Raw genomic sequence first — 27618 nt, forward strand, 5'->3', positions numbered from 1 at the left:
TTAAATAGTAATGTAAAGAGAGACTAGAAGACTTACTGGCAATATCTCTTTCAATCCACTACGCATAAATTCATTTCTGATGTGAAGCCTAAAATCCAAGTCATCAGGAGATGTAACGAGAGCATTGATGAGCTGCATGCAAGCTACCTGTAACAGAGGAAATATTAAACTATTTTATTTCTTAGAATCCAATATGCATCACAGTCAAAAAGATATAACAAACTACTAATTACATCATGTCAAACTAACAATCTACTGTAACCTTACAATTAAGACAGTTACATTTCTTATTGGCTACCTGAGCTATAAATACCAAACGCTAGTTAACAGATTTCCATAAAAACAAAAGTTTCTCACTCCATTTAATTTTATACAAACAGCAAGTTCCTTTTAGAAAATGAACTTTAGCATCTAGCTGATACATCGATAAGTATAATTCTCAACATATAAAAATCAATGTAAACACACATAAGGTCTGAAGTGATGTTTCCTTGCTGTCGTTTTTTTTTTCCTCACTGCAAGACAGTCTTTATATTTGATGTTAGCAAAGCTTGTAAAAAATTAACAAAAAGCATAAAAAGTTAACAAAAATATTAAGAAAGTAAACAACTTCTAAGGCTAGAAACTGCAAAGCAATGAAATTCTGTTCCTGTCCTTTCTTCGTATTCTTTACAGTGAGATCGATTAGATCATGGCCTAATAAGTAACAGTAAAAAACCCTGCACATTAACAAGGAACAGATAGATAGGGTGTGTTTTCCTTCAGAAAGGTATTGGCACTACATTACCAACAGTCAGTTTTAAATGAGATTAGTTAAATAGGAATATAGGTAACAGAACCACAACCTTGACCATTCTCTCTTAAATATGTTCCCTTGGGACAGATCTTTCAGATTTGGGACTTCTTTAAAGTTATAAATAAGAAACAATCCTATTATTCTTCTCTGAACACCCCACTTGGAAAGCTGCTAAATTTATAGCAATCTGGGGCTTTAACTGTCACAGTGGCTTCTTCATCTTTGTAATGCCTGTCAGAACAATTGTTATGACACTTCTCCCTGGAGTCTGTTATTTCCCTAATTTTATGCAATTTGATTCTACATGCATGTCTACAGCATTTAAAAAAAAACTAAAGGAAAATATGACTTAATTAACTTGCCATTTATTTTCTTTCAAATCCTAGTAAAACCTTTTTATTACTCCTGGAGCCTCTTTTTGTACAGGTATGGTTTCTAAGAGTTACGCTAATATTTCTTTATTACTACTGAAGCATCATCCTACACTAAGTAACAAAAAGTGGTGCTAACACCCAAAAAAAAGGAACCAAGAGATACCAAAATATAAAGAAGAAGAACATACTTAGGCTTATCTACATCTGCACACAACAACAAAAATTTAAACCCACCAAAAATGTTCAGTCCACTCATAAAAAGTGAACTGAATAAAACCAATCTTAACAACACCTAATAAGAAATTAGGACTCTACTGTTGCACAGCCAAGTATTTTTGGAAACCGAAAAAGCTCTTCATATTTAATATTTAACTGTCATGTCCTTTACATTTTTATTTAGAATACATGTCTTTGTAGCTGTTATTTTTTTTAGTAACAGGCTAACATGCTTCCAGACTCATCAGGCTTTATCGAGACTAGGCTCACCTGCCTGTAGCTTTGTTTTGGCTCATTTAGATGCATCAGGATTTGTCTTGTAACAGAATGACTATCACCCTACTAGCTTTAGATTTTGCTTAGCCTTGTACAAGCTTGTGGCACAAAGTTTACTCTTTCCTAACAAAGTTTCCTGTAACTAGAAGATACCCCATATGGCTCTAAGTAAAATGCAGCATAGACAAGTAGAGACATGGGATATCTTCTGTTAGCACTACTGACAGTAATTTGATTAGACATTATGACTTCATTTAGACTAACAACAAATTCTTGCCTTGGTCTAGAAGGTGTATTCTCTAGGCCCTCAACCTGCACAAGTTGCAGGGTCACAATGTGGCAGAGAGTGTGGATGCAACAAATAGTAGAAAATGCAGGCAACCAAAACAGTTAAAATTTAGTGCAACAACACCTTACAGAATATATTCTCTTATTACCTAAATACAGGCTGTATTCTTTATTTTTAAACCTTTTCACACTTCTTTTAGTATGGGTACACTTTACCAAACCATCCATTTTATCGGTATTTTTATTTTTCTACAGCAGCCATGATGAACATTTTTACTTCATCTAATTTTGATCTTTTTTATTTGAAACCTATTATACAACATCATCAATTTACCTCTCTGGAGTGCTTTCACTCAATTCCATTTTCTTGATTGAATTACCTCTGCCATTCAAATCCAGTAATTCAGCACATTGACAGATGCCATAAACACCTGCACTACTGTCAACATCAGTGAGGCATTTCAATAACTGTAGAGTCCATTGCACAACACTATCGTACAGCCAATAATAAGATACAGTACTGCAAGGTTACATTTACATGTCAACGTCAAGACTCCATGTTGTTTGATCACAACGGAATTGGAACCTTTGGCACTGTTATCAGCAGTTTAAAACACAGTATATTCTCATGCAAACCTTTATGTGAATGGAATGCTAAGCAAAGAATCAGCATCTATCACACTTGACTTAAATTATCAACAAGGTAATCAGACACTGAACAAAGTATGCTACTGTGAAAATCCTGATCAAGAGCAATATAGTTTTATCTTTGAGATAGCAATGCAATTTAGATGAAAAGATGTCTACAGACGTAATTCCTGCCAAATAAAAAAAAAAAAGGCATTTTCTTTTAATTTTCCAAATCAACAAGGTACACGTGCAGATTTGCTACTGAAATAGCACAGAGTGAAGATATGACAATGAAAAGAAACACATCAGTAAAAAAGTACTGCTGTTCCAGTAGTTTAGTCAAATTTGGTCACATGGGAATTCAATTTCAGGTTATAAGCAGAATATACTTTTTGATTTCCTGGAATAAACAAGACAAAAACCTACTGCATTATGTTAACAAACTATTTCTATAATACAAAGACAAAGTAATAGTAAAAGTTCCAAAACAAAAGTCAACAAAAAGCATGGCGAGAAAAGTTTATCCATGACGAAGCAAACACAGATCTAAGCAAGGCATTGTGTATATATCTACCTTTGAACAATTTGCTTTATGAAAACTTATGAAACCATAATTCAGTATCCAGCAGTTGGTATATAATATTTAAACTACACAATTGCAATAATTTCAAATTATTCATTCACATGGAAGTAGAGTGCAGGAAGATAGATCTGTCTAGTGAACCTAAAATCTATAAGGAAAAAATGGGTTAAATTCTACCAAAAGGAGGAAACAAGCTTGTGAACAGTTTAATAACACTGCAGTTTGGAAAGTTAGATTCTGGGGAAACATGTAAAAACCAAGAGGAAAAAAAAAACCAAAAACAACTCTTAAACTTGGTGAACAGCATTAGAGTAGCTTTTAAGAAAATTACTTTAATCAATAACCCAGGGAAGAATTAAAAACAAAGAAACTTTTTGCAATCCTAAACTCTGCAGTTGCAATAACAAAATATTAATACTACCCTATGTTTGACAGTAAGTCAACATTAAAAAGTAACAAGTTTAGTTCAACTAGTGCCCATGTAACAAACAGGAATAAACTTGGAGTTCTCAAGTTTGTCAAGACAACACAGTTCAAGCTCGAGATACCTGCATTTACATGCCTCTATGTAGACAGATATCTGTATGTAGTTATATGCATAGCTAAACTCCCATTCTTGTTAATCAGTACACTACTAGATTAGTCTTTAAAGCTTTTCTTTAAGATCTAAGTTCTAAAATACCTTCTTTACAACATACATGAAGTGACCAAGGCACTCTAAGATCTACTGTCTTTACTGACTAGGGACCGAAGTTATCAGCTTGAACATGAACACATATTGTAGAGAGTACCATTATGGTTGCTGCAATGACCCCCATCTGGGTTACAAATGCTAGCCATTTGTTCCTGATCTACAAAGTGTCGTATTTTACTTCCATCTGTGTCTATTTGTTTAGTGAGAATGTCTCAATCACAAAAAGGCCTCAGAAAAACAAAGTCTGTCATGAGTTTTGTTGGGTTTTTTTGTTTGTTTGGGGTTTTTTTTAACTATGGAGGCACACGACTTTTGCTTAAAAATACCAGATTAGGATCTTGTTACTTTAAAGTACTGATAAATCTGCTTAACAGCATGCTTAAAAATTCTGAAGGAACAGACTGGTATTTAGAATCATTAAATTACCAGAAAGTACTACCCACTTCAGATCTAACACTAATCAAACAACAAGTTTGATTCCTACTTCCAGCGTGCAGCTACTAATCAAAGAAATGCAGTAGAAACAATGGATATAGTAATTTCTTCCACAGAAAGAGACCATCCACTCTCTAGTGGTGCTAATAAAGGGTCATACCAAAGAAAACAGGATCCAAAGAGTTGAAAAAAAATAAATTTAAGGAAGAAAGGAAGCTACAGGTGAGTAATTCTTTTCAAGTGATGGCCTCTATATGCATTCATACTACACACAATTCCAAGAAGTATCCACTCATGATGGCTCATGTTCAATGTTCCTGAGGAAAAAATTAAAGAACAATTATCTCAAATGTAGCATCAGTCCTTGACAAATCTCAAAGCACATAACACTTAAACAAAATGCCTGTGACTCCTCAGTTGACAGCTCTATAAATGTGAACTCTTGGGACACAGAACAATCAGTCATTGCTTGCACTCCAGACTAGTGGGCCCTAACTGCATTCTTTTAAACTCAATTACCTTGGATAAGATTCTGTAAACAGACTGACAGCCTTTAGAATCTTCAGCCACAGACATAAGATAGGAAAGCTGTATCCACATCAAAAAAGATGTTTCATCTTCAATACAAGAAGAGGTACTACTGCTGAGGTAGCATGAAGTATATTAATGATAGGTAAATTAGCTTCCTAGGAATGCACAAGTCATTGTGAGCAAACATGCTGGGCAAACGGTTTATATCTAAAAGCAATTCAGTAAAAGTTGTAGATGATGTAAGTGGAGGTTCTTGTCAGTCTGCACTTGAGAATATGCATGAAGAAATGAAATTATTTTCAGCTATAACAGCAAAAGGCATATGATAATACACAGCTCTCTGGTGTATATTCTAAAATTTTGCTGTGGTGCTGAGGAGTGCAATTTCTAAGTACTCTTTCCAGAACAGCACCTCTAACCCAGACAGTAATTACATTCTGAGAGTATCCTTCTTTTTACAACAGGCATGCAGTGAAGGCATATAGAGACATTTTCTTTTCTTCAGGGACGAGCCAAAAGCAAAGCCTCCTCTTCATGTGGCAGTCCAGTGAGATGCTTCTTTTCCTTCTTCATCCCTAAAGAACTTCAACTAAATATAATCCATCTTGTTAGTTTTCAGAGAGCTTTCAGGTCTGCGAATATATTCCATATGGAATGTTTTTAACACCCTGCTGTTACATGGTACGGAAATCTGCAATATTTGACTTTGTTTATCTAGGAGATGGGCATATACTGATGGACACACATATTTGGTAGTGAATTTTTCATTGGTGATGATACAGTTCACCTGGAAAGTAAAAATTTTGAATACTTTCCTCCATGAGAGACTAGACCAATGAGATCAGATACATCCTCCTATGTGACAAGTTACAGCTTCAAATTCCAGTCCTAACTGATGATGTCTATCCAGTAACAGGATGCATTTTCTGAGGATTCCACAATCTGTACTTTAAACTTGCATTTTTCCCAGTTGACGACCAGGCAAGATATACTTAGTCCTTTTCTGGTGGAAAATGTCAGGTACATACTACTAGCTTTGAACAGCTTTTTTCTTGCATAAACAAGACTATCAATACTATGTGGCAAGTATCTTCTTATAACTTGCTCATTTGAATAAGATGAACCGCAGTAAGATTTGCTACTTCACTTTTCTCACTCTTACTCCAAATATGCTTTTGTAGAAAGGGCTCTAAAGATGCATATTTAAGTTAAATTATGCTTGGCAGTATTAAACTGGCTGTAGATTTGGCTTTAGTACGGAAACTGCATCAGTGTTCACCAATTATTTACTGTTACTAATGACAAAAAATTCTTAGCAATGGTTGAGATGTACCATCCAGATGCATGTATATTTACATGGATCTTGAACACTTATCGGTCTCTACATTTGGATAAGGTGAGCTTTGCTCTAAAATTCATCGTATTACATACTTGGTGATGGAAAGGACCTCATCAGCATAGAGCAACCAAGACTCATCAAGTGAGTCAGCTAACCAAAATATCACAGACTATACCATCTCACATTATTAGATGAAAAAGAAAGATGAAATTTTATTCCCTGACAATGAAAAGCAGTGTGAGGGTAATGCTATCAGTGAATAGAGAAGACCTTTCACTTTGTCACAAAAGCACTTCTACAACAGGCATGAAACATCTGCAGGTTTCCACAGGGATGATCAATGCTCATTTTTTAGGAACTTAATTGGAAAAGGATGAATTGCACCTTTGATTCAACATTGTACCTGTTCTCAGTTATAACTGGAAAAATTAAAAGGAGCTTGCATCTGCAACAAGAACTCTACAGAAAAGCAGCACTCTTCCACTAGTTAAATGGCCTGCTTAGCAGACAGCAATGAAAGATGGTAATTAGAAAGTAGAAGCGTTCATTTGATTCTCCATGAAGAGTAAGAACTGTACAACACAAGACAAAATTTGTTGTTGCTATTGTCTTAAAATATATCAAAATGGGTTGTGTCAGAAGAGCTGTGACATGTGACATAAACAACCGACATATTAGACTTTTTCAGCTGTTACCCTAAGTATAGAAGACACCAGATTGCCCTGTGCACATTTTCTCACGCACAGGCTTAAGATGTTAAACTACGTTTACTTTTAACAAATCCAGAAACTCAGTATTACTCCAGGCTATAGTTACAGCCTCAAACTAAGGTCAAACCAATCTTGTCTTTAACCAAAAATATTAAGGTATGCTTTCCATAGCTTTGGATTTTATAAAAGATAAAAGGGAGGATATAGTTAGGTTTCAACAACAACAACAACAAAGAAGTAGATACACAGAGCTTTCACTAAAAATAAATAATTTAAAAAATCATCATACGGAGGCCTTTTATACACACAGCCTTCAAGTAGCAGAAATGTTAGGCAATTCAAAACTGAAAAGGTCAGTAGTTAGTGTCAAACTGAACTGCCACACAGCAAGCCTACGTATATCAAGCTGGTAATCAAAACAAGTATGCCAAGTAACTGACAACTGTAAACTTTTGTTTCATTAAAACACTGTCAAATTAACCACTAGGTCAATAGCATTGTTATAAAAGTTTACAACTGATTCACATGAGCAATCTTGATTTTTCCAAGAAAAATCCAAAAAAAAAGAAATCTAGCAACCATTTGTGAAGTCTGAAAAAGATAAAGAGCCTTTCAGTGAAAAGAACATGTTCAAATGTAAATTTTAGCTCAAAAAAAGAAAACTTTCAGTAGAAGTTTCTGTGTCTACACAAGATACACCAAACAAAACAGCAAGATGTTACCCATTTTCAGGAGCTTTAGGGTAACACCCTCAGTGAAGCCAAATTAATATATTTAGCTTAAGTATTGCAACTGCAACATTTAGAGTGAATTCTCAATTTTAACAATGTTCTTATCTTCTATTTAAGAGGATAGCAAAATACCAAATGGAGGTATAGCACAAACACAAGAAGGTGTACCTGGTAGAAAAGTACTTTTTTAACATCTGAGTAGTAGTCCCATGAAAATAAAAGCTGTTACTGCACAGTTAAAAACTCAGCTAAAGTTTTCTGTGCTAACTGGGTTATCTAATCAGCAACTTTCACTAATAGACTTGAGCATCACTGTGAACAGTGAGTACGAAAGGACTCATAAAAAAGATCTAAGTGGTTAGAGATAATCAGTCATGACCTTTTTGTCCCTGCATACCAATTGTCTCAACTGCCATTAATACTGCTATCTACCTTTGTCTTAAAGGGGCTTCTTTACCAACAGCTGTTCACAGGGGATTAAAATTTCTAAATTCCCAAAAAGAGCTACTATCTGTTCACCTTCAGCATGATCTACAAGACATAGTCATAGTTCTAGAGAGGCCCTTATATTTTTATTTAATTTTTAAAAAGAAGCAAAGGGGTGAAATGCCCATTTGGGTACCCATCAGGATAAAGTGAGAAGCACATAGGATTAATTTTTTTTACTTACTGCTTCAAACAAAGTAAGGGCCTGCTTTCAAGGCAGTTTTCACATGCTTTCTTAACTCTAAAGCAAACGGAATTTAGTACCAGCTTTTCTACTGGCACTAAAACTATACACTTTTGGAAGCCTTATAACAAAATGTTAATTTCAGAACTCTGAATAACACATAAGCTACTAAAAAATACTCAGAAGTACTGCCCTACATAGTATTAAAATTTACACATTTTATGTAAGTGCAGTGATGGACGTGGAAGTTCTCAAAACTTTTTGCATTTTGGTAGGGAAAGTAACATTTTTCCCTTCTGAATGAAAATTAATTGATAGCCATATTCATGCCAAAGAAAGAATAAAGCTGCTTAACCAATACAAAGAGACACTGAACTACCATTATTCAACACTAAAACTAATTTCTGTATTTGGATTTTATCATTATTTGGTTATATTTAAAATAACATTTTCTTAATATATATTATATAGATTTTTTCCTTATTCATTATACTAAAACAATGGAAATAAGCATAACAGAAAATGAAACTTTTCATGTTTTTATTTCTCAGGTTGATCAAATAGGAACAAAAGTACCAAACAAGTAAACCAAGAAGGACTAAAAAAAAAACCATGTAAAAAAAAAAAAAAAAGTCCTTGATGGAGTGAGACAAATGCTATATTGTCCTGAAAGTCTGACATGCCCAAGCTTGCATGCCTGGCTCAAATTCATGCTGCCTAATATCAAGGATACTAAAATATGAGCCAAAGAAATCATACTGAATAGGAACTTGTTAACTGAACATCATTCACTTCGAAATCTAAATGTAACAGAAACCCCAGTGAGAAGAGAAATATGGAAGGGGGGTTGGAACTTGATGATCTTAAGGTCCTTTCCAACCCTAACTATTCTATGATTCTATGATATATGAGACCCTATATTTAGATTTAATGCTGTAGAACTGCAACGGTTCATGCAAAAATACCTAAGGTAAAGACCTACAATAAATGTACATCAAATCTGGAAAATACAGACTCAAAAGCCTTGGAAAACAAGAAATATGTTGTCTTACAGTCTACACTTCTGCAGTCTCTTTCCAGTCACACTACGACTGTAGCTCAAAGCTTTTTCTTTCTCTCCTTACTGATCTTAATTCTAGGCCGAGCCTTACACAAATCTCTCCAGCCCCAAATTAAAAATGACTACAGTTCTTTCCTGCTGCACTCCAGCCTTGCCAATACAAGGTCTCCTTTTTGATCCCTAATGGCAGTTACTATGATTTTCAGCACATTAAATACATATGCACACAAGGGAGGAAAAAAAAAAAAAAGACAAATCTTTCTGCACTAAGCCAGAACTAACATCATCTGTATGAAGACAATACCAAGCTGATCCACTTTTAAAAACAAAAAACAAATGAAATACAGGAACAAACAAAATATCCTACATTTCACCCCTTGCTGGGGGAGAGCCTACTTGGCCCTGAACTTGATTGTTTAAGGTTCCTAAGCGACTTTGACTATCACTGTAGGTAATAGAGTGCAATATGCATTATAGTAATTTAAAATCTTCAAGGTTGAAGCAAAGGAGGAAACTAGAGAATCCATAAATGATTTGATATTGTTTTCATTCAAAACTTTTTAACTCGGTGCAAAAAGCTTATGCTGAGATAAACAAACATTTACAGAACTTAATGAATAAAGAAGAAAAAAAATTATTTATTTCAATTAGAGGATTATCCTTCCCTCAATTATGAACTCCCTGAGCAAATTACACTATGGCTATGAACTTGTACTGTAAGGCAACTAAGCAGTAACTTAAAGCTGAATTTGTCCTATAATAGCAACTTATCCCAGTTTCAGCTATGACAATAACATTAAGTAAAAATCTATTGGCTCAGGACAGAGACATGTTCGAGGTCAAGTAGGACAGGGCTTTGAGCAGCCTGACCTAGTGAAAGATGCCTCTTCATGGTAGGGGGGTTGGAACCTTTAAAGGTGCCTTTCAAGACAAACCATTCTATGATTACAAGATAGAAGGTGTAAGAAAGGAGGGACAATTTTTCAAAATATATTCCCATCAGTATTGGCATAATTCAGGTACGAATGATTCTCCTCTATCTTCAAGTACTTCTTTATGGTTAGCTTTTCTCCGAGACAGATGAAACAAACAGCAATCTTTACTGTCAGACGTGGACTATTTAATACAAGAGGTGACAGTGAAGTAACACAATCATTTCTTTCTAACTTGAGATTCACCTTCTACTATTTTTGTAGTATTCATAAACAATGGCAATTATGAACAGTGGTCAGTTCAACTGAATTACATGAAAATCAGTACAATGTAAATATTCACACTTTTAGACCAATCATTTATAATGATCACTCTAATACACTATAATACTTCTGTGCCTTTCTGCAGTAAACTCTATCAACTGAAATAAATTGAAAATAAGGTGAAGGATTTCTTTCCTCAGATCCTCTGCTGCAATTTTATGAAATCATCAAGTGGGCATGAGGGTCAGATTTCCCACGGATTTAAACATCGATTATAAAAAGTAGTTACCTAAAAACTTGCTTTTTGACTGTTATTAAGCTTTAAGTTTCAGCAAATATTGCCAGAAGTGAGATAATCTTTTGCAAACAAATATACATACAAATTTAAGTCCCAAAGTCTGCAATATTTAGGAAATAGATATCAACAAAAGAACTTAAAACACTCCACTGTTTCTCAACACTGAATCTTCCCATGACACATTTTTAAAAGATAACATTATATACAACATTTTTAAATTAGACCTTTATTTGAAAAAGTATTCCTCCTTTTTATTGTAATGACATGTTCAGTAAGGAAAAATAATTTAATTTAATTATACTTGTTACAGAGGTCTGTGAAAAAAAAATGTGCTTACTTGCAGCTGAACTGAGTTATCCTGAAGGCCTTCTACGATAGGAGAGAATCTATCAACATTCTTTTCTTCTGCTGCTGCTGTTACAGCTTCCAAAATTTTTTCAAGGCTGTAAGAGAAGAAAAGCATTTCTTTCAGGAGAGAGATACAACCTTGCTGTTCATTTCTTATCTGAAGATCGATGTTGCCAAAATATTCACCTGCCTACATTTCTGGCATTCAAATTTAGGAGGATTAAGCATTACTTGTTTCCTTTGGAGACTTCCATAGCGAAAAAATTACTTACTGGATTACAATGGTTAATGGACCTTTAAAAGTAATGCTAAAAAAAATCAATCAAAAGAATGACTGGATAAATAATTCCATTTAACCAGTAGATCCACATGTCAAAAAGAAAACTCGATATGACCATAATAAAAAAAAAAAAAAAATCAGAGACAAAGGTATTCAGAAAAATGACAATATAGCACAGGTATTAATTTCAATCTGAAGTTGAAAACTTTTGCTTTTCATTCAGGTGTAACTATAATATTGGATATTGTAAAATTATGTTACTATTTCTGGCTAAATACATTACTTACATGTTTTCGTCTCCAACAATGCACATTGCAGACAGGAGTTTAACTATATCCGTCATCATGTTAGTTTGCTTGGGATCAATTGCTTTGATCAACAATAGAAGGCTTCTCTCTTCTCCCAGAATTCTTTCCAATCCATACTAAACAACAGAAGATCAGTTGTAAGGAGAGTTGGATAGAATCCAAATGACTGTATTGAATATCTAGTATAAGACAGCAACGGTTCCCTCAAGTAAATATTTCAAATGACATTCGAGTCCGTCAAACACTCAAGCAAAAATGTTGAAGGAGAGCAAAGTCCCAGTTGGGTCGCTTACTCTGTAATAAGGGCAGACATCAGGATCAAAAATTCACATTATTATCCCAGTATACTTCTGGGGAGAGAAAGCGGCAGCAGAAAGGACTTCAAACAACAGCTGACCAACATACCTCTTTCTCCAGATTAAACATAGGCTTATACCCACTGAACATGTACTTTATCTGATTGAACTATGGTAATTTATATTTCCAGATTAAATAAAATCCCATACCTTGTTATTCATGAAGGCTCTCAAACACTGTATAACCTTATGCTGACTCCTCTTCACAACTTTGTCCTGACTGAATAAATAAATAAAAAAAGTGTAACGAAATGCTGTTTACTTATTAAGAAGAGCCAACAATTTTATCTGAAATAATCCTTACTTTTTTGCATCAACCAATCTTTCCAAAACATCCAACAGCAGCCCTAGACCTTCTCGGCCAAAGTTTTCAACCCAGCTAGGAAGAAAGAAAAAAAAGAAATTATAAAGAATTGACATTTAAAAGGACTAATCACAATGAATGAGAATTGTCAGAATAGGAGCAGTATAACTGGATCATTTTAAAACCCCAAATGGGCTCTCTACTCAACAGAATATTAAGAGGCATTCCATCCACTCACGGATGCAACTAGATAACCCTGAATTAAAAATTTTAAATACTTACATTAGCCATTATATTTTAGTTTTTAAACTGACAATTATACATTCTTTGGCACAGAATTGTAATTAAGAAACCCTTCCAAAGGAAGGGAAGAAAAGCAACATATTTCTACTAAATGCTGTTCTAGGATCTCCTGTAAATGTCAGAATCTAACCGTAAATGGAAGGAAGGAAAAACCTAAAGGAACTGCAGAAGTGGCTGCCTGAAATATTGATCCATAGGAATGTCTCCAAGTGAACACAACAAAAATTTAAAATTTCAGCTATTGCAAAGCTATTTTTTGGTGAGCTTAGACCTTGGCATTTTGTTTCTACATGAGACAGCTGCTTCAGCTGTATTACAGCCTCTGCACTGTTTTCTGTTTCGTCTATTTACACACCATTGTACACATTGGATAAAACTTGCGTAGCACCACTTTTGATTAGTAACCAGAATATTTAGATACTTCTATAATGGTGTGGCCTTACTAGTGACAAATAATAAGCTGTTCTGTTGGAAATAACACAAGAGAGATGCAATAGCTGTTTTAAAATACAAAAGGCTTCTAATCCCATCACAGGATTGGATTAAACAGTTCTTCATACCTGATAGATACAGATCTGGAATGGACTTAAAAGTTATAGGAGGAGAGAATCAGATCAGATGCCTTTATCTGTTTTTTCCCTAAAAGTAAATATATATGAAAATAGATTTTGTCCTTCCTGGATGGATGCTTTGTTCCGAAACTGATTAGGCAAATAACTGTCAATTGGTTTTGATGCAGTCGGCTAAATCTGACCTGAAGATAACCCTACGAGACATTTTTTATCACATTTCAGCTGAGAATGCTGAGAATGATCAAGTGCCTATATCAGTGAATGCATTTTCCCTCTGAGGCTTTCTTTTTATACCAATGGAAAATAAACACTATGCTCTGCAGTAGGCCATAGATTTCAGCACATTTTTCTAAGTACCAGGACCAAGCTATTTAATATCACTTAATTCAGATTTTCTCTGTGAACTAAAAACACATTTTATAAAAATGACTAATTGGAAACAATGCTGTAGAACCAGTTCTTGCATTAGAAACGGAAATGTCAACAAGATTAAAAAGTTAAAGTATAGCAATTGGAAAACCAGCAAAAACCCCTAAATTATATATTGTCAAAACGATTACAGCCCACAAGTGTTAAGATTGCTGGGCTAGATGTAAATATAACTCTCATCCTGTTAAAAAAACCCCATAGATTTATTCTTATTATATGTGCACAAAATAAAATCCCAGAGTCTCATAATTATTTCTTATTGTCCACATGATATGAAGCTGGACTTAAAAATAATCATGGATTTACAGAAGCTGGACTGCAGTTCAGTATTTACGTGTCAAAGCAAGTTCTTACTCAAAGGTCTGGCTGCTAATAGGAAAATCAACGTCACTAATATCTACGTGCAATGAACACCAACTGTTGTTACTCTTCAGAAAGAGGCATGGTTTAAAAATGTTTACGTCACACATTTTTTTATGAAGAACAGTAGGCCATTGTTACATTTTTTGCTATTTTTGTATGTAAGCCCTACAGAAGAACTCAGGTTTTTACTCAGGCAATTTTAAGATGCTCTGTTTAAGCCTAGTGAGGTGTATCTTAACAGTCTTTTCCAGCACCACTCAATGCACCAGAAGACTGTTTCAGAACTGTTCTACTTGCTGCAATCCTGAGCTATTCTTAGGCTATATATCCATTAGCTTAATAACGAGTTTCACTCCAGTCCAACCATTATAGTTCTTTTACACTTCTTTCTCCTTAATGCTTCAAACTGAAGTTAAATTATAAATTGTGGTCACGTTAGAACTTAAATTCACCTGTCAAATTTTCTACCTACCATAGTTAATATTTCACTGAACAAGGGTAAAGCCAGTGTTGCAATCTAGAACTATTTTACCAATACGTTAAAGAAACTGAGCTCTCAAAACTATCAGTGTAATACTTTGATATCAACAATGCATCGTAATCTTTCTAGCATGCTTTGAAGTTTTGACATAAAATAAACTAAGCTTCTGAAAATAAAAACAGAACTAGCACCTCACGATGTTCATGGGCTCGACTTTTTGGGAGGAGGAGGTTTAACTTTTCCTTTGGTGTGTGGGAAAGTGGCAAAGTGGAATCAAATACAAAAAAAGAAAAACTATCCAGTCATATAAACAACAGAGAGAAGAGATTGCTCTAAAACTTCAACTGTCACACCTTTTGTGTTTCTATTTCCAAACACATATTAGCAAGCAAAAGTTTTTGTTAAATCAACATATGTGTAAATAAAATAAAAAAAAATGTCTCTGGGGTTTGAGTTGATTTTGTTTTTTAATTTTACTGGGGGGCTGGGAGGAATGTGGTCTTAGCGAGGTTCATTTGGTTTTCTGTTTTGGGGTTATTTGTGATTTTTTTTTTTGCAAGGTATTTTTGGTTGTTTTTTGCTTTTTAAATAAAAAAGGAAAAACAACGTATACCAAAAATTGGTTTCACATTCCTGGAAGAAGTATATCTTCTGTAAAACCCTCTATCAGAATAATTCTAGTTAATGTAAAGCATGTTTCTTCCTACATGAACCACTGCATATTCCAAATAAGATAATCCAATTCCAAAACAAATTAATAGAAGGAAAGAAGCAACCACCCATACAGAAGACTCACAACAACTCTGCTAGGCCAGATGCAGAAAGAAGTTGTCAAATCCTTTTCTAATCACATTCCACCATAGGCAACCCTGAAATTTCATTTGCATTTTTTTTAACTAAACCCAAAACAGTTTCCAAAAATCTTGTGCTCAACAACTGGCTTAAATAGGAACTCTAAAACAAAAGGTTGAAAAGAGTAGAAAAAAAAAAAATATATATATATATAATTTATTTAAAAAAAAGCCAGCATCTACAAATCAAGCTGCATGGATCAAACCAAAACTTAACATAGATATCAGTCTAACTCTTCAGTAGTTATAACAGATATAACATATCTGTTAGAGCTATCACTACTGAAGAGTTTGACTTCTTTAAAAAAAAAGCACAGGTAAACGAAACTATATTCTGTATAGATAAACCCCACAGATATAGCAAAGATTACTAAAAGGCAGGAAGAAAGAAAGCCTAAAGCTCACTGGACAGAAGGAGAACACAATTAAAAGAAATCAAAAAACAACTTGGAGCTATTTAGCTATTTGAGTATTTGATCAGAAAACAAGGTGAACTGTTCTGCTCTATACCTGCTTTACATTGTCTTCACATTATCTTGTACAGATTAGTGAACTCTACCAAAAAAAAGATCTACAGAAGACACATAATAAAAGTAAAAGCGTACAATCATTCACTAATGCATATACATTCACTAAAATCTTGAAACCTATACATCTACAGATCCATTAATTTTAATTCATTAAGAAATAAAGAATATAATTAATCTTTGCAATGTGTATTAATGACATTACCTGACAGGATTACTAGTCAAGGACACACGAAGAGATTCTAGGCAAGTGACTAGTCTTTCCTCTGTTAGCCCAGATTTTAAGTCTTGAATAAATTCTTGGGGTGAAATCTTCCGACTGCTCTTAAGACTTCCCTAAAACACAGAAAAGACATTCACTTTTTACTTGGCACATAAAGAACTTGAATAGATTACTAATGGCTAAACTTCATTTCTGTTCCTTGAAAAAATGGGGAGGGGGAGAGGGGAGAGAAGATAGGTATATAATTTACCTAAACCTGTAACTGTGTCCATATAACGTATATGCTAAATTCTGACTAAATGTTGTCAATTTATGAACAAATTTATAATCAGTAGTCAAAAGCAGCAGGCATCAAATGTAGAAACGTACCATCAAGCACACTCAGTGAAACGCAATTTTTGTAATGAATGGATTCTGTTTATGAATCTTAATTTTCAGTACTAAACAGAGGAAAAAACAAGTCTGAGGTGCTCTGAAGAGATCACAGGGCACATGTCCAGAAGGGTGACTACAGCCAGAATACAGAGGAAAGAACCAGTGCAACTGAAGAGTACTCAGGATGTTACCACAGTAACTTGAGTCCTTGTGGACACTGGTTTAAAAGGCTCTTCCCTTAAAGGTCCTTCAGATAAGGAGTATATGAGACTGGGATTATAAAAACAGACTAGCTTTGGCTCTAACAGCTAAAGCAAAGTAACTTGAAAATAAAAAATAATAGTAATAAAAAAAGAGACTTCTTCAGAATCACTAAAGTTCCAAAAATAAATCACAACTCCTCAGTTGTATTTGCCATCTGTGAGAATGCAGTACACAAATATGACTATTGATGCAATAACATAAGGACATAACTCAACCTTCGGCCTTGGATTTTGCCTTGCTTTTTCAGTTTTGCTCTTTTTTGCAGAGGGGGAAGCAAATGGGGACATGGAAAACAGCAAGATAGAAATGAAAATGTAACAGCAAGTTAATGCAACACTGCAAAAGTAGTTTATAGCAATACAGGTTGAAAGACTGGCTTTGATTCATCATAGCATCTGTATCGTCAAGTGTTGCTTAAAATAAATGCAAGATCTTAATAACTCTTCTGAAGGAAATATAGTATCCATGGTTGTAAACAAAATAATGGTTGAATTAAACTAAGGAAGCTTTATAATTTGCAATTAAAATGAAGACTTTAAGAAGCACTGACCCTATTATTAAGAGTATCCTCCTCCCCTTAATTTTTAAACATCAGCAAAGACAAAAAATTTGTAGATATATATATATCTAAAATAACATATATATATCTAAAATAAATTTGTAGATATATATATATCTAAAATAACAAGTCTATTCCACCTAATACCCATTTACGACGAGAAGGATAGATATATTTTCTGCAGAATATATTTAAATTCTAAAAATAGAGGCACATAATGGGGTATACAACCTATATTTGACTTTATTCATTGGAATAACTCATTTTTAGAGAAGAGAAGCTCAACTATTCTGTCATACAGCACTGAAGAGAGTTATGAAATAATACTTGATTACCTAGTAGCTTAAGTCAGGAATTGAAAATAATTAGACTTGCAATGCCATAACAATTTGAAGTTATCCACTGTAAATGGTGAGGCAGTCTCATTATGTTATTATACAGAGCTTTATACAGAAGATGCTTTGTCAGTTCGATAGATCCTCAAGAAGCGTTGAAAAAAAGTTCTCATTCTGAAGTAAAAGATGATAAAACTGTTTCTAGCAGAGAAGTCATGTCAAAAACTGCCAAGAGCAGTTGCAACAGCAGGGGCACCTCAATAGACAAGAGAAATGGGCAAGGAATTTCAGGGAATGCTAAATCCTGAACCTGAGAGAAATAATCCCATACAGAAATACGTGTTGGGGCCAGCCAGCTGGAAAGTAGATATGTATATAAAAACCAAACAAAAAAAAAAAAAAAACACAAAAACAAAACAACACAACAAAACACACAAAGGTCCTGGCTGATGACAAGTTGACTACAGGGAAGTGCAGCACTTCAAGGGAGATGACCCTGGTCCTCAGCTCAGTGGTGGTGAGACACATCTAGAGTATTACATCTACTTCTGGGCTCACCCAGGATGGAAGACATGAACACATTGGCATGAATCCAGTAAGGGCTGTGGGCAAGACTAAATGAGCATCTGTTGTACAAGGAGAGGTTGATAGAATTGGGATTATTTAGCTCTAAGGAAAGGCTCAGGGGAACTCTATCAGTGAAAGAATGAGAGCCACAAATTGAAATACAGGAAATCGTTTAAACGTAAGACAAACACAAAGTTTCCCTCTTGTTTTTGTTTAGCTTTTAACCATGAGGTTGGTCAAGCATTGCAACAGGTTGCAGTGTATAGTCTCCTCTATCAGAGGTATTAAGAAATGGACTAGATAAGGGGTTGGGCAAGACAATCTCTGAGATCTCTTCCAGCCTCAATCATTCTTTTCTATGACTATGATAACAGAACAGTGAGGAGCTAATGGAGGCTTCCCTACCTCTCTGCTCCACCTATATTTCCTCAGACTTAGGAAACATAGGTTCCAGTCAACAAAAACAGGCTACTGACAGAAACCACCCTGAAAATACAGCATCTCATGCTATGATCTGGTACACCACAGATCGTACAAGGAATGTGATTCCAAACACGCCTCTGAATTGATGAAGATCCTCATCTACTTACATATGAAAGGCACTTCCAATGTTCCACAAAAGAAAAGATGAGATGGCCAGGAAGGGATGAGGGTTCACAGGAACCTTAGAATAAAAGATTCATAACAACAAATGCTCCCACAGACACACAACAAAAAAAAAGTGGTTTCAGTTTTCTTTCATGTTCTCTGTTAGTTCATACCTACATAATACTCAAGCCAGGCCCTACAGCAAGGGAACATACCCTAACCTCTTTAGATATTCTCTGGGCCCAAAGAGTTAACTGTATGCTCTGGTAATGCCAGGAACAGAACACTACCTCCTCAAAAAACTCAATCTAGGAGGCAAACTTATTCCATAAAGAATTTATGCTCCTCACCAAGATGGTAGAATTGTTTACACTTGCAGAACACAAGAAAGCTCAGCTCCCCTACAGCTTTGACACAACTATATCTACAGAGGAATGAAAAACAAAACAAAACAAACCAAACAAAAAAACCCCACCAAAAAAAAAAACTCCACAGCTGGAGAGCAATCTCAAAGCCAAACGTAGAAGACGCTAAAAAAAACAATAAAGCGTTCATAACAAAGACTGGATAAAACATGAAAAGTAAAAGCTACTACACCATGAGTTGCCCAAAACACTACAAATTCACTGGCTAAGGGGAACTGCTGACAAGGGATTCTGCCTGGTTGTTCAAGAGATTAAATACTGAGCACATCCATCTTGTTACAATAACCCTCAAACATTTTAAGACTAGACAATATATACCCTTGAGGCAGTCAGGAGAATATGAGTTACAGCTGTGATATAAAGAAGAAATTGTAATAACCATGGTGTAACAGGGGCTCAAGGCTGTGCCTGGATGAATATACAGTTCCCCATGCAATCCTGTATCTTCCCAGCTGGTCTCTGCATAGATGAGACTGACTAGAGACAAGATGACCAAACAAATTCTTAGCAGCCCTCGTGACAAAGTATTTAACTAAATATTACAAGAGCTCTCCAGTCAGAAATTTAACAAAGTTCCAGAAATTATCCTGGCAGCTCCTGCTGTACATGGACTAGTTGATAAGCAGTACTTGTATGCCTAAGCATATGTATTAATATCCTGGGTGGACAATCTGTAATTTCCAGTGACTTCCTCCAGCAGTTCTTGCTGTACAATTCACCAAGTTGGATATAACTAAGGTACTTATAAGCAACCAGCAAAATTGCTTTCCTTTGATGCAGAAACAGTCATATAGGATAGTCATATGGACAGGACACATAGTTAAGATGGTCAGAAGATATTTTGGAAGTAATTTAATATAATCAATAGAAATATGTGCAGTAGAAAGGTCCTGTGAGACAAGAGCCTAACCAGGCTAGAAGAATTCACTAGAATGACATTTCAGAGTCTCTTCTGACTTATTTGAAATCTCACAAGCAATGGAGTCTCACATCAATATCTAGACAGTATGAGACATCCTTTTCAGGCTCAGTTGCCCACCCTGTACAAAAGATACCAATGAATTATGAATGTCTGTACAACATACCCACAGTACCAAGTACCACTTACTCATGCTTATGCTAAGGTTCTGCAACATAATAAGAATATGATACATCTGCCAGTGCTTAAATAAAATGACAGCTGCATTTGGTACCAATTGTGAAACTGATTATATTAACTATATTTCACCATGGGAAAAGCTGCTTAAGTTCAAAATGCTTCAGTTAACTGAGAAACAGGAAATATCTTGAGGCATCAGTGCCTCTAGAAATTTAATTGCTCAACTGAAGAACAACTGGTTTGTGAGCAGATGCAATATGAAGTCAGCATTAATTAATTCAGTTAAAACATTACAAGGGAGTAAAAGCTGCAAAACAAAAACAAAGTCTTGTGAAGAAAACTCACTTTAACCACCCAGTTTGTGTGTGTCCAACATACAGAACAGCAAAACTTATGGTAGAGTAACATTACTGGAGTGCTGCTTTTATTCCCACTTGAGTATCAACTCCATAAAATGGACTGTAACATCTTTGTATTTTTATACATCTCTTAACAATGTGGTGCTGTTTCTAACCTCAAATAATCATAATACATACAAACAGGTACAAAACCACAGAAAATACATTGGACATGATCTCCAAAGACAAATGGAATCACACTGCTTTTGGTAGGTGAGAATTCACACTTGCATAGTAGCATTCAAACACAACTGTTGTTCCCTTCTCTAACTGTTCCCTGATAAGTAAGATATGACAATACAGCAGACAGAAATTTCATTCAAAATTTCACAGCCATGATGGTTTACACAATAGGCAATATACATCTCTAAGACAATCTTTTTAAGGGAAGAAATAAGGCTTCACCTAAACACTATACAAGGAAGTACTAACAGAATACTAAAGTACTTGAGCAGAATTCTTCCAAGCATACAACTTTTGCTATCATTTAAATTTTTCATCATGTACTACTAGCATCCCAAACCCCAAGACTGTTTAGTCTTTGCAATTCTTCTACACATTATAAAGAGTGATGGTAACAGCAAGATTACAGGCAAAGATATACAGACATATATACAGAAGCATGCTTTCAGCCAACTGTTAAGAAGTCTCTAAGCAAACTAGAGTATTGGATGATGCATTTCCTGTGAAGTCAGGCTGAGAATTGGGCTTTTTCAACCTGGAAAAAAGAAGGCCCCAGAGAAACCTTAAAGCAGCCTTCCAGTACCTAGAGGGGGACTACAAGAAATCCAGAGAGGGGCTTTTTACAAGGGCCTGTACAAGTGACAGGACAAGGGAGAATGGCTTTGAACTGACAGAGGGCAGGCTTAGATTACACATTGGAAAAAAATTCTTCGCTATGAGGATGATGAGACACTGGCACAGGTTGCCCAGAGAAGTTGTGGCAAGCCCATCCCTGGCAGTGTTCAAGGCCAGGCTGAACAGGACTCTGAGCAACCTGGTCTGGTGGAAGGTGTCCTGCCCATGGCAAGGATGTTGGAAGTAGATCATCTTTAAGGTCCCTTCCAACCCAAACTATTCTATAATTCTCAAAATCTCACCATATAGAGGTAGGTCACAATATTCTGTACCTAAATAAGCACCTGAGTGCAGCCCTACCAAAGCCAGCAGAATTTCTAGATGCATCAATAACAGAGATGTGATTTATTAATATTGTAAAGGAGTTCTGCTTTTCTAAGAAACAAACCCTGACACTGAGGTCAGTGATGAAGATAGTCTGATCGCCAGAGCCTGCTTCCTTTTCAGTGATTTTTAGAGGTGTAGCCTCTGTCTTTCATTCTAACAGTTTTTGTAATAAGTGCTATAAATGAAACCTGCTCGGTACTCTGCATAGCAGTTGCAAATGAAGATATTTGTCCTAACACAATACAGGTTAGTCCCTGTCTGCTTAAAGTTTGACAAGTACCTACTATCAGATGTTACTGCAGCATCACTCATAGAAAGAGAGACTTGAGATGGGATTAGTTGTATGCAGTAGTCAATAGCTTCTTCAGCTCTTCAGAAAAGTATGACACTTCCATCAAGTCAAGGTACACCAAAATTTAGCTGAGTACCCTGGGCATGCAGTGGACTCTTCTCTCTAGACAGAAATCACTCAGACAGTAAAACGTACAGGAGGCATGAAAGAGCATGCCAGGAACAAAGAGTTGCAAGGGCAAGTGAAGGAGTTTTCCCATTCCAGTAGCTCCAGCACTAAGCTGAATTGATCTGGAGCACTACTGTATCAAACAGCTGACTCTATGCATCACAGAAACAGCTCCTCCCAGTTTCACAATGGCTGAATGCCATTTCCAGTAAGAACACAACACTAGAAATAGAGTTCACTGAAGACAAGCGCTTTCCTGCAAAAATTAGTCTTCACTGACCTCCCACAGCAGAAAGTTGTGAGATATATGCACTGGCAGCGGGCAGCGGAGGAGGGGAACAGAAAGGAAAAAATTCTATGGGGGCTTTATGAAAACATACAAGGCAACAGCATGTGGGAACAAATCACTATTTTGAGGGAGGAAACAGACCTGTCCTCTTAGTAGAGTACCTTGTACGGCTGCTTCAGGCATAGCACAAGAAGCTCCATTGCCAAAAAATAAGCGTGATGACAACCAAAGACATAAAAAAAGTATTTATTGCAAACGGCACTCAGAAAGAAGGATCACAGAAATCTACTCTGCTATAGGCTTTAGTTCTTTGCAAGTATTAAGTGCCAGGAACTGAAAACGTGAAAACCTTTCTCTTGAGAAAGGGATTCTTAACATCAACATCATCAGGATGCTAAGATTCCAGCAACAGATGTGGACGCAACCACTCTGCCAAGCCACCGAGGTTTTAGAAGGCATGTGGAGGCCTGCAGTGACAATGACATATAACCCTTGACACACTGTTTTAGGTTAAGAAACTTTAAGAATATTGTGAGATTTACTAGCCTGAAGTTTCCTGATTTCCCAGGAAATCTCTCTAAAAATGAAAAACAGGGTCGACATCCTGATCCTTCCAGTACTGAGGAACTTTTACATTATAGAAGGACTAGCAGTTTTGATGAGCTCAGCTTAACTTAAACAATCTCCAGACAGTTCACTCCTGCACTAGGCACCTACCTTCCTAAAAGTGCATTACACTAATAAGGTACATCATTTAAAACAGACAGTAAGATATAAGTAGACAAGCTCATTTAAATTACTATAGTATATTCTTTTATCAATATTTAGTTATAATTACATATGGGCGTTTTTTTACTGATCTGTCAACATACATGGAGCAGTAAGAGAATCAAATAAAAGAAATTGAAAACGTTCAAAAGAACTGAGGACAGTATGAGCACTGAAGCATTTAGCCTTGGACTCAGTACACACTTTGCAAGAACTAAGCATATTTTTCTTATTCCAATTTAATCTTTAAACTGCCTGATACACAACTCCTTGCACTTCTCTAGAACAACCAGTCATTATCCCTATAAGTAAAAAAATGGACACTAATTGGGTTCATGTGCAAACAATCTCATTAGCAACTATTTCATAGCGTCACAGCATGAACTCTGTACTGAAGTATGAAAAAGAATAACCAGTTAAGTAATTCTCTCCAAACAGTGCTAGAAAATAAAAATGTTCACATCAAGCTTTTTCGAGTTCTATGAAAAATCTTTCCATCTCCACTAATAGCCACACCTTTACCAAAAAGAAGTGCTGTTCTGTAGCAGAGGACACACTCCAAGTACAAGTGAGTATCTCTCACTGGAGCTTACAAAACGAGATAGTGCCCTTTAAAAATGTTTGTGTCTATGAAAAACAGGAGTTAGTCAAATGAATGTGACATGCAGGCATCATTTTTTCTTCTCCAACATGAAAATAACCTAAACATTAAGTAATTTTTGCACTTCAGAAACATTTACTTACAGACTTGGAAGCAGTGCTAATATACTGCATCACCATTTCTTTTTTGGTATTAAAATCCTTTTCTCTCAATGGCATCTTCTTGTCTTCATTTAAATTCATATCTTCCTAGAATGGGAAGCAGGAAAAAAACAAACAAACAAACAAAAAGTAGTTTTAAATGTCATCCAGAAACAGTTGTTTAACTATTAGACTAACTTGAAAACAACAGACACAAAAATAAAAACTTGCATGATTGAAAACTGTTACACAAAAAACTTTCCCTAGGTTAGTTAATCAAAATAATGAAATTCCTTATCCATATTCCCTAGCAACTCAGACTAAAAAAACAGCCAACTATGTCACAATAAACAAATGCATCACAAACACTAGCATGAACTCTTAGAAATCACCTGCAGTTTCACACACACCAGAAAAGCATTACTTGCCACTTCCTGAAAGATTTTATAAATGTACTCAAACCAGCCTCTTAGAAAGATTTTAAAAATAATATATTAAATTTGTTCCTTTATTGTGTTCATCAGTTACCAAATACTTAATCCTGGGCAGCAGAATCTGCTTTGCACTGAGTGTAGCTCACAAAATAATACCCTTGCAATAAAAGTAATGCCTGAATTCTTGATGATTTGATCACTAAATCAACACCTTCAACTGCCATCAAAACCCCATCACAATTCATTCATTCCAAAATAAACCAGAGGTCAAAAGGAACATGTGCAGAACTACATTGAAAGCCATACAGCAGCTATTCATTGGCATTTCTGACACAGGAACTTCTACTGTTCCAGCCTAGAAATGCTCTGATCATTGTAATCAGTTCCACATCTGTGAGAAAGGACATTTCCTATTACACTGGAGGTACAGGAAAAAAAAAAAGAGGCTTAAGAAACACACAATTTAGGCACACACACATATGAGCACATACAGCATACTATGGTCACCCAAGCTTAGCAAGAATTACTGTAGTTATTTTCAGCTGAGACTCACAAGGTGAATCCCCACCAGCTTTGGCAGTAGCAATGCTACAAAATCAGTAGGTAAGCATCTTGATAGCAAAGCTATTTCACCTAGTCAGAAATCAAACCCAAACGCAAGCAAACTTATAGCCTTAGAACTCTAAGAAATAAAAAAAAAAAAACCAAAAAACCTAAAGGCCAAAATTTTATACTACACTGAAACTTTAAGTTTTCTTGTCTTTCACTAGTTTTCATATTGAATAGGATGGAACCAAGCACAACTCCTAGAGACAGAGTTTTGCATAAATGCAAGTGAGAAGGCACTGCAGAAAATGCTTGACCCCTTATGCTGAACTTTTTCCAAGTAGGGCAATTTTGTGTAGATTTCCCCCACCAACAAATGTTAGCCTTTTGTTTCCTTAAGGACTAGAAAAAATTCTTAAGTCTAGTATGAATTTAAATTATTACTTATTTATTTAATTATTATTTAGTATTTTATTATTTATTTGATACTATTTAGTAGATTTCTATTATCAGATTTGTATATTTGATACTATATATACAATGTTATTATTTGATATTTTTACTATCAAGCAAGCACAAGGGGCATGTAAAAAATCTTTCATTCAAGCAATAATACAATCATCTGAATCCTTGGCAGCTAGCTTGTATGTTGGTGTTAAACTCCCACATCTCAAGGTAAATGCAAAACACCTTTGTCTAAACAAGCCAGAGCCAACAAGAAAGGAAGCCAAACATGGTCAGCTGAAAACCTAAAAATTTAAACTAGCTACACAACAAACCAACCTATGTATTTTAATGACTGGTCAAGCACTTAGTGTCAATTACATAACGACAGGACTTGGACAATTCATCAGTGAATTCTGGCACTGATACGTGGTTTTGGACATAGAGATTTGGAGACTGTTAAAAGGTATTTTAAATAAGAGCAGATAAGAAAGTTCTTTTCAATTTACTACTTTAAATATATTTTTTCAGTAACAAATTATTTGAAAGCCAGCAAAATACTATAACCTTAAATTCTCAACAACTGCTCAAAAATCTTTATACCTTATGTAAAGCATTTCCTTAGCTTAAAAATGGGAGGGATCAAAATAAAATCAAATTGTCAAGAACACTGTAATGTTAGTGTTCCCTCTGGCCTTCCATTTGTTATCTTACTGCAGGTATTTCTCAATTCATGTAATACTTCAGTTTAATTAACTACCTTACATTAAATTCACAACATCATATTTATGGCTGTTCTTATTAACAGGCAACACATCTGTTGAGATATGTACATGACAACCCATACTATAGATTACTAAAATCAAGTCCAGCTTAACATTACCATATGATTTTTTTTCTGCAAGTTCCAATAAATATCATTGCAAAACTGTGCCTCAGGATTCTTTCCACAGGGATACAATTGTATAGCAATACTGGCTTCAAATGAAAATACACTTTACATGTATATTTAATAAAGGTAGCTGTATTTTATTTAATACTTAAATTGTGTTTTGTAAATCTACATAAAAGTAGGAACACCGAAACCAAAGTATTCAATTTTAAGTTTCACAGAAATACATGGTTAGGTCTTTCTCACTGTTTTCTGAGAGTTATCGTCAATACCCTGCCTCCTGTATGCCAAACAGGTTTTGTTCATAGCAACATTGAAAGATATGTATATCTTATCTAAGAGGGGGAGAAAAACAAACAAACACAAACAAGAAAATTTTTTTCACATTAGCCTGTAGCTACTGTGAAGTTCATTCTTCACTTAAAAGTCCTCCTTTCAGACTACCTTTTTTAAGCTTGTTGAAAAATAACTTCTTAAATAATAAAAAGGTAAAAAAGGGTCTTGTTTTTCCTGCAAAAAATATCTAACTTCTAACCGTGTGAAAAAAAGGATGAGGAGGGGCGGAGGCATTAAGAAGCCTATTAGTAGCCTATAGCCTTTCAGCTATATTCCAGAATCCTAAATGTAACAGCAGGTTTATTTATAAGAAATATTATGTCTGTGTGCAGCAAAAAGTAATTTCTTTGTCGTTGCTTTTAAGAAATGAAACACCATAAAAGCAACCTTCCAGTACCTGAAGGGGGCCTATAAGGATGCTGGGGAGGGACTCTTCATTAGGGACTGTAGCAACACGACAAGGGGTAACAGGTTCAGACTTGAACAGGGGAAGTTTAGATTGGGTATAAGGAGGAAGTTCTTTACTGTGAGAGTGGTGAGGCACTGGAATGGGCTCACCAGGAAGATTATGTATGCTCCATCCCTGGCAGTGTTCAAGGCTGGGCTGGACAGAGCCTTGGGTGACATGGTTTAGTGGGTGGTGTCCCTGCCCATGGCAGGGGGGTTGGAACTAGATGATCTTAAGGTCTTTTCCAACCCTAACTATTCTACGATTCTATGATGCAACTGATATATACAGAT

General features: G+C 35.4%; 1 protein-coding gene across 1 annotated transcript in view; it reads right to left on the reverse strand.

The window, feature by feature from the left end:
- DIAPH3 (diaphanous related formin 3) overlaps positions 1–27618 on the reverse strand; it is a 216670-nt gene that overhangs the window by 173988 nt on the left and 15064 nt on the right. The window contains exons 4-10 of the mRNA XM_061354886.1: positions 24229–24333; positions 16155–16285; positions 12424–12498; positions 12270–12339; positions 11743–11879; positions 11165–11270; positions 37–147 (exon numbers count right to left, since the gene is read on the reverse strand). Coding sequence (XP_061210870.1) covers positions 37–147; positions 11165–11270; positions 11743–11879; positions 12270–12339; positions 12424–12498; positions 16155–16285; positions 24229–24333 — 735 coding nt within the window. The remainder of the gene's footprint in view (positions 1–36; positions 148–11164; positions 11271–11742; positions 11880–12269; positions 12340–12423; positions 12499–16154; positions 16286–24228; positions 24334–27618) is intronic.

Source organism: Neopsephotus bourkii, unplaced genomic scaffold (genome assembly GCF_033783945.1).
Source record: "Neopsephotus bourkii isolate Nb327-2 ecotype Australia unplaced genomic scaffold, CSIRO-AGI_Nbou_v1 NB_83, whole genome shotgun sequence".
In the NCBI taxonomy this organism is placed as follows: domain Eukaryota; kingdom Metazoa; phylum Chordata; class Aves; order Psittaciformes; family Psittacidae; genus Neopsephotus; species Neopsephotus bourkii.